The following is a 7,903-nucleotide window of genomic DNA, read 5'->3' as shown; positions in this document are numbered from 1 at the left end:
CCAGCACGGCAGGACCCCCACCCCGCCCGCCTGCGGGCAAGGACAGAGCGTGTGGCTCCTGGGGCCGCTCCGAGCCCCGCAGGTGGCGGCTCCGGCGGAGGGTCCGGGAGCCGGGGCGGCCCCGCCGACCTGCCCGCGGGCACAGGACCCGCCCGCCCGCCGCTGCCGCTCGGCGCAGCCAATGGCGCGGCCGCTGTCAGCATCGGCCCGCCCGCTGCCGCCGGGGGAGGGCTGTGAGCCGGGGAGGGAGGGAGGGAGGGAGGACGGGGGTGAGGGGAGTTGAATGATTGAACTTTCTTGTGTAGTTTCTGCGCGCAGAGGTGTCCGTCCCCGGCGCAGCCCGGCACCAGCCCGCCGAGCGGGAGCGAGCTCACCCCGGCGCCTGTCGCCCCCCGCACCGCCCGGCCGCCCCTCTGCCCTCCTCTCCCGCAGAGCGATGGTGCGGAGGGCGCCCGGCGCGTCCCTCGCCCTGATCCTCTGGGTGACGGCCGCCTGCGGCAGCCCCGACGGGCCGGGGGCCGCCGCCTCCGCCCGCAGACAGGACGAGGTTTTCTCCACCGCCAGATGCACCTCCAGGTGCCTGAGCCTCCAGATCACTCGCATCTCCGCCTTCTTCAAGCATTTCCAGGTAGGGGCATGGCGCCGCGCAGGGGAGCCCCGCTGCCGCCGCCCGGAGGGTGAGTGTCCCCCGGCACCGGCGCGGCGGCGCGGGCTGGGGGCGGAAAGGACGGCCGGGGCCGGAGCGCCTCTTGGCAAACTTGGGGTGCCGCGCCCCCAGGGGATGGTGGGCGCGCTGCGGGAGCCGCCGGCGGCACCTGCAGTCTCCGGACAGGTGGGCACGGCCCCGCGGCAGCGCCGAGCGCCGCCGGTGCCGTTGGTTGCCGGCCAGGCTCGCCGCGGGCGGGTCGTGGGGTGCGGCGGGGACACCGCTCTGCCCTGGCTGCTCGCAGGTGCCCAACGCTCCCGGCCGCTGCCCCTGTCAGGGCGGGAGGGGCCCCGGGAGCTGCCTCCCGCGGTGTCCGAAGCGGTGGTGCGGCGGGGCGGCCGCAGCTCGGTGCTCCCGGGCCGGAGTGCGCTCGTCCTGCCGGGCAGCGGGCGGTGCGGCCGCGATCCCCCGCCTGCCTGCGGTGCGCCCGCGGGTGGTTCGCTTCTCCAGCCTGGTGTGAAAGTTTGAGCCTATTTTTTAAGAGCGATAACCGGGAACGTGTAATACTTAGTTCCGACCTCCTGGGAGGTGAGGGTGGGGGTAACATTCCCTTTTTTTTTTTTTTCCTGGGACAGAGAGGCACCATCTCTGGCTAACGGGAGTGAGGAAATAGGGAAAAAGTGGTGGAAAAAGTGGTTGAAGTAGCGGGAGACCTGCGGGGCATAAAATGAAATGCTGAAAGCAGTGCGGGAGCTGGTGCAAGAGCAGAGTGTGTCTGTCCGTCCTTTCCCGTTTTCCAGTTACATATGCACCCTTCCCTTCTCCGTTCCCCACCTGTTCTACACTGCGCAAATATTAAAGCGAGTCGACTTCATCCGAATGATGGAAACCCTTCAGAGCTGCAAGTCCATCTCCCTCCCGAGCACCCAGGCCCCTTTGGTAAAGGGTTGGCCAGCTCGGTGGGAAGGGAGCCACGCTCGCCGCTTGGGGTGGCACATCTCCGCACCGCCCCGGGCACCCGGCGGGGAGCGCCCCTCGCTCACCCCGGGCTTTCCGGGCGGTGAGAAACCGGGAGGGCCTGGGCAAATGCTTTGGGTGGAGCAGCCAAAGGTGTTGGCAGAAAAGGGAGGTTTGAGAGGTATTTAAGGATAACCCGATTAAAAAAAAAAAAAAGCCAGTGTGAAAGGAAAGCTGAGTATGTGCGTTGCAACGGCAGCAGAAGTGTTTGGGTGTCTGCAGCAGGATTTGGGTTGAAGAAACCGGGGGTGCACCCCGAAGCGGGTGGGGAAGGGATTGCCCTGCCCTGCCCTGTCCTGGCCGCCGCGGGGCTCCGCCGAGGCCGGGGGCGGAGGAGCGCTGTCATCGTGTGGTCCCTGCGTCACGGGATGGTCTGAAAGGAGGGTACTCATTAAAATAGTTCATTATCCCAGAGAGGGGTTAGTATTTTTTATTGCGTTGTTAAGAACTTGTAACTTGTTTCACAGTTTCAGTGGCTAAAGAGACAGTTTAGATCAAGCCAATTCATGGTGAAAGGCTTTTTTTTTTTTGTTTGGTGTGTGTGTTTTCTTGGCAAGATTTCTTTCACGATGTAAAACTGCTGACAGAATGCACATTGCCAAACAATCGTGATTATATTTTAATTAGCCAGGGTGAAATAAGCAGGGAATTACTCACTTAGGTCTTGAAAACTGGCTGTTTTTTTGTAATCACTTGAGAATCTCAGAGTTTTAACCCCAACTTGCTAAAGCACACAGTAATTTATATAAATTACCAGGGATTAAACTCCTGCTAGACATGAAATGACTGTAATGTTTGGAAGATAAAGTGCTCTCGTTTATAAAAGTTAAGCTCTCCATTGTCTTTTAATGAGGGAAGGGAGGAGAGATTTAGAGTACATCATGCATCCAGCGTTCGCACAGGAGACTGATAAGACACAGCGGACTGTAGGACATGCAGGTTTGGGCCCTATTATTCCATAAAGGCTGAAGGATAAGATGTTCCTTTCATGCCTTTCTCTTCTCCCTCCTTCTAGCCACTCCCCTCCTCTTTTCATCTCAACTAGTAGCAATTTCTGGAGTTCTTTTCATTTCAGAGATGCCCACTTATCTTGTAATCTGATTCAACCTTTGAAGCAAACTAAACTCTAGCTCGTCCCAGTTGGAGCAGGAAGGAACTCTAGTGTCTCCCAGTTAGAGAAAGAATTGAAAAAAAACTAACCCACTGATTTCCCAACCCTGCTTTAGATACAACCTCAGCAGTGGGGTCAGGGAGACAGCAGCTTTGTGAGAAGTGACATCCCCAACACTTCTGAGAGACTTCATTTCACATAGTTTGTGGTACTAAAGTCACATTAGTAACAGCCTTTTAGAGAGAATGGAGTGGTATGAATAGGAAATCTGGGTTAATAATATACCTTCTGGCTCCTCGTTTGAGGATATTAGCTGACTAATATTTTTCCAATTTCCAAAATGATCACAAGAGATTGTAATTCTTTTTCCCTTCACAGAGAATTTTCACCCATTTTTCTTTAATGTCCCTTTCTGTGAACGAGCCAAGAGAGGTGTTCTGTTTTTAAAAAAACCTATTTTTTAATTTACATTAATTTATGCTTCAAAGCCCATTTTAAAGGTGTGTTGTCAGTAGGAAATTATTTTTACCTAGATACGGGTCAAATAATATACTTTTTTCCCCCTCATGTAGACTATTGATGTGAGCTAGAGGAGGAATCGGCCACCTAAATCAAAAATCTTTAATCTTCAGAATGTTTGTTGAAGAGGCACAGATGCCTGCTTTTTTACTATAAAATCCCCATGGCCAGGGCACTTTTCCAGTTTTGAGATTGTTGGGAAGTTCTGTGTAGAGGTTACACCAAAGGATATGTGAGATCAATATGGGACTTATGCATCACATAGGTCTTATTGCCCAATGAAATATATATGTTTTATATCTATGACCTGTCTTCAAGCTGGGAACTTTCACAGAGCATGCTGGCACAAAGTCCTTTCATTAAAAAAAATCAAACAAAAAAGGTAAGTGGCATATTTATCTCAGCTCTGTAACTTGGGCCACCGGACATCACCAAACGAAGCATTCACTGACCTGTGACCAGAAAGAGTAAGGGCAAAGAGAACTCCCCTCTCTAGCCTAATGTTTAAGATACTCACTTTTAGCCATTTTGGGTGTTGAGATTAGGGTTTTACAACGACTGTTGTAAAACGACATGTATAGAGGGAGTAATCAGAGCATTCATTGGAACCTGTCCATGCTCTTGGGTCACTGCCTTGGCAAGTAGTAGAGTTTCTACTGCTGTGCTTTTTTTCTGACAAAGTTCTCTGTAAAATACCTGAACAGAGGACAATGGCAAGAGTAAGGAAGGACATGACTGTCAAGTGGCCTGCCTACAATGGAGGAGAAGGTGAGGTGTAGATTTGAATCGTGTCCTGTATCATAATCAGTGTTGTATGCATTTGGCTGTTACCTAAAAGAGCATGCCTGTGTATTAGTAAACTGCCCTTATGAGATGGGAAGGGTGATTCCTCCTCTAGTTTGGAATGAAAAGAAGGACTAAAGTGTCTGGCTCCAGAAGAAACACCAAGAATGTGAATCCTGTGTGGAAAAAGGCATACTATTTTAAGAGGGACCAAGGTTGTAAAGAAGAGTGATGTCATTGGATACATTCTTTCCCCTCAATATTTTCTTATTACGACAGTTCCCTTCTCAGAGTTTTAGCTGATGTTCAGGAAAAAGGTAGGAGTTTTAATCTTTATTGGAATGAGACTGAATTCCTTGCACTGCTATCTATGGATGTAGCCTTTTGCATCTATGATATTGGTTGTGGATGAAATCCTTCCATTTTCGGGGAGCAGGCATGGCGTGACCTTTAGCATTCTGTTTTCAAGTTGAGTGAAAACACAGTTTGGATTTTAATCTCTACAGCCAGACAGCCATCTAAGCCATGTTCTGAAAACAGCATGATTAGAAGTTTTCTTTGTGAATAAGAGCTTGAACATCAGTGTAACTACTTAGGCTAAAGGTATAGCACAAAAATGTTACGGAAAGTGTTTACTTGGACTTGTGAACCTGTGGAACTTTTGTCTTAGTTGGCATCTGTTACAGACCTCTCAGGTATCTTCCTGCTTAATGTGTCCAACTTGCTAAGTTAGTTAAGGCAGAGGAGCAGTTAGTCTTGCTTACTGGGTCAAAAGCTGAGAGGGTGGTAGAACATGCCACAAGAATTAGAGGTACTTGCCAGTAAAACTGGCTCCGTTTGTGGTATGGAGTCACAGGAGAGGCCAAAGCCACATGCTTGAAGAGTGACAGAATAGCTGAGGCTGGGCAGCACCTCCTGGCAAAGTGTTCTAATGTTTAATCACGCTCACAGTAAGAAAAAGGTGTTTTCTTATGTTTAGATGGAGTGTCCTATGTTTCAATTGTTGGCCATTGCCTCTTGTCCTGTTACTGGGCACCACTGAGAAGAGTCTGGCTCCATCTTCTTTACTCTCTCCAGTCGGATGCTTATAAACTTCGATGAGAACCCCTTGAGCCTTTTCTATTCAAGGCTAAACATTCCCAATTCTCGTAGCTTCTTCTCACGTGAGGGATACTACGTTCCCTTTGCTGAACTCCCTCCACTAAGTCCATGTCTCTCCATGTAACAGGGAGCCCAACACTGGGCCTAGTACTCCAAGTGTGGAGGAGTGACTAGAAAAGAGAATAGAATTAGCTACATTTTGAAGGTATAATACCTGCTAAATATTGTTACTCACTTCTAAATTAATTTTCACAATTTATATTTTCTTACATGAGTTCACGTATGTCCATTTATGATTGTCAATGCATTAAAAAATGCTAGGGCTAAGTCAAATCAGTTTTTTTTCCCGTATTTTTAGATATCAGTACATCTCATGTAGGTTTTTTTTTGTTTGTTTTTTTTTTTTTTTTTTTTTTTTTTTTTTTTGGGTTTTTTTTGGTGGGTAATCTTCAGTAGTAAATTGAATCTTACCAAATCCATTTCTTTATTCTTAAGGGGGAAGTCCAGGTACGTTGGGATTTATTCATGTAGTGTGATCCAGAATTGTGATTGCTGCTTGAAGAGGCTCATGAGAGATTGTTTAAACTTGTTAAGATGGGTACTGTTTAGAAACATACCAGCAACACTGTGGATGAACCTGGTTGCATAGGGGTTCTGTGTTAATTCCTAAATTGACTTATTTTAGTAGTGGATGAGTTGTAGTTGAAAATTTTGATACAGCATAGACATCCCTCAAGTGGTAAGCCAGTTTCATGATACATGGAAGGAAATTAGAGAGAAATTTCCCCTTGTAAATGGGATTTAGTGTAAATCCGATAGTAATGTACTATGGATTGGTACTTGGAAATTAGTACTAAGCTAGATGAGCCTAGGCTAACTCAAAATTGCTTTTGAAAGTGTGGAAAAACATTGTTTTAAGCTAATAGAATCATATGAAGCATAATGTTTAGTAGCTGTGAGAGGGAAGAATAAGGTCTTAAAAGTTTGTTATATTGAGTGGCTGATAACTATATGGTGCTAGCAGGTTGTTTTTACTGTTGTGGAAGGACTGTTACCTGTCAGGACAAGTTTTTGATGGAAAACAGGCAATTCTTCTAAGTAAATAATAAAAGGTTCTGAGATTGTATATCTGCAAGCAAATAGTGTGCAAGTGGTTATCTCTAGATAACCAATACCAGATTTCACCTACAAGTCAGGCAGCTAGTTGTTTAAATGCCAGCACATCTGCCTTTGTATTGCTTGTAACTCCAAAGTGACTGCACCTGCAAAAATCTGCAACAGGTTCCAGCTGGGAAGGTGGTAGGATAGGCTGAAAGTCTAGGGTCCATGTGTCTCTCTGGGCTCTGCTGTAAAAAAGGTGAAGATCACGAGGAAACCATTTATTGTAACTGTCTTGAATAGTTCTGAAACTAAATTGTTTTTCATGAAATCTTTTGAAAAGATATGTGATAGTTTCATAATGAGATGTAGTAGAATATAGTGTGTTATTTCCAGAACATTTCAGTTCCAGTGGACAGGCTGCTCAGACACTTGAGTTTGCTTAGATCTTTTGGGACATGTTCATGATCTTTTCTACGTGTGAAGATGTGTGCCATCAGCTCGTGTTGCCATTTTAGTACTCATTTTCTTTCCAAAAATAGTCCTTGTATTAAATAATTCTGATTTTCATATGTCTTGTAAGGAACACTGCTCTTAATTTATTTCCACAGACAGATTTTAACATTTTTTACTACTTTGTTTTCCTCAAAACTTGTTAGAAGTCCCAATCATTTACCTGTCTTTATTGTTAATATGGTGTATGATCTGGATAATTATTCTGGCATTTGATGTGCTCTTATTATTGAGATCTGCTGTCGTGAACAAGAAGTGCATGGATCTTCTACTAGGATCTTATGTAAAAACTTGGAAGGTGAAAGGTTTGTTTTGAATAATAATGGTTGCATCTAGTGAAAAGACCTGCATTATTCACCATATTGTGGGATTGAGCCACAGTTAGTCTTTGCTGTTGTAACCTGCTTTGTTATGAACCTCCCTGATCTCAGTGGGAGTTATATTCGATTTGTCATAACTAGACTCAAATGTCTTTGGCATCGGTGATAGCTTGCATGGTTGATATGAGTGTGGGGGTTACAAAGCTGGGTCATTGTTTTCCAGCAGTTTTGATTATGCAGATTCAGGACCTTAAACTTGCCCATTGCTTTCCCCAATTAAAATGTCTGTCTGTGCCTCAAGTGTAAGTTTTAAATGCAAAGCAAATGAACTGTATGAAAACCTAAGTGAATGATTAACAATTGTATTGAACAATAAGAGTTGCCAAGATACTTTTCTCGCATTTTATTTGTGGATGCTTACATATTAATAAAAAAATCTTTATGCTAGCTTGCTTGTGTTCATAAAATTAAAATCTCTATTAATCTGGTAAATGTGCCTGATACCAGATGCAATACATCCAACAGGAATGTTACTAATATGTTTTGAGACAGACATTTATGTATAGAAAATATTGGCAAAGCATAGTTTTAATGTCACAGGCATGTTAGAGAGAGGGAAGAGATGTTGCTTCTGAAAAGCCCTAGTAAACTTTTGAAAGAAAAACACTGAGAGTACTAAAATGTAAATCCTTTTTCCATTGGAAGATATATCCACTTACTACAGAGTGAAAGGTTTTTAAGATAGATAGTGTTCATATTAAAACTGTTATTAAAACTTTATTAGTTGTTTGTATA

At 45.7% G+C, this 7,903-nt stretch overlaps 1 protein-coding gene across 1 annotated transcript in view; it reads left to right on the top strand.

Annotated features, from left to right (window-relative positions):
• The first annotated feature begins 279 nt into the window (after window positions 1-279).
• ANOS1 (anosmin 1) overlaps window positions 280-7,903 on the top strand; it is a 136,978-nt gene continuing 129,354 nt past the window's right edge. Inside the window, exon 1 of the mRNA XM_064646568.1 lies at window positions 280-628. Within this exon, the coding sequence (XP_064502638.1) occupies window positions 284-628 (345 nt within the window). The 5' untranslated portion in view covers window positions 280-283. The remainder of the gene's footprint in view (window positions 629-7,903) is intronic.

Source organism: Pseudopipra pipra, chromosome 2 (genome assembly GCF_036250125.1).
Source record: "Pseudopipra pipra isolate bDixPip1 chromosome 2, bDixPip1.hap1, whole genome shotgun sequence".
Lineage (NCBI taxonomy): Eukaryota > Metazoa > Chordata > Aves > Passeriformes > Pipridae > Pseudopipra > Pseudopipra pipra.
The sequence above is the reverse complement of the archived record's forward strand: the minus strand, read 5'-3'. Positions and strand labels throughout refer to the sequence as shown.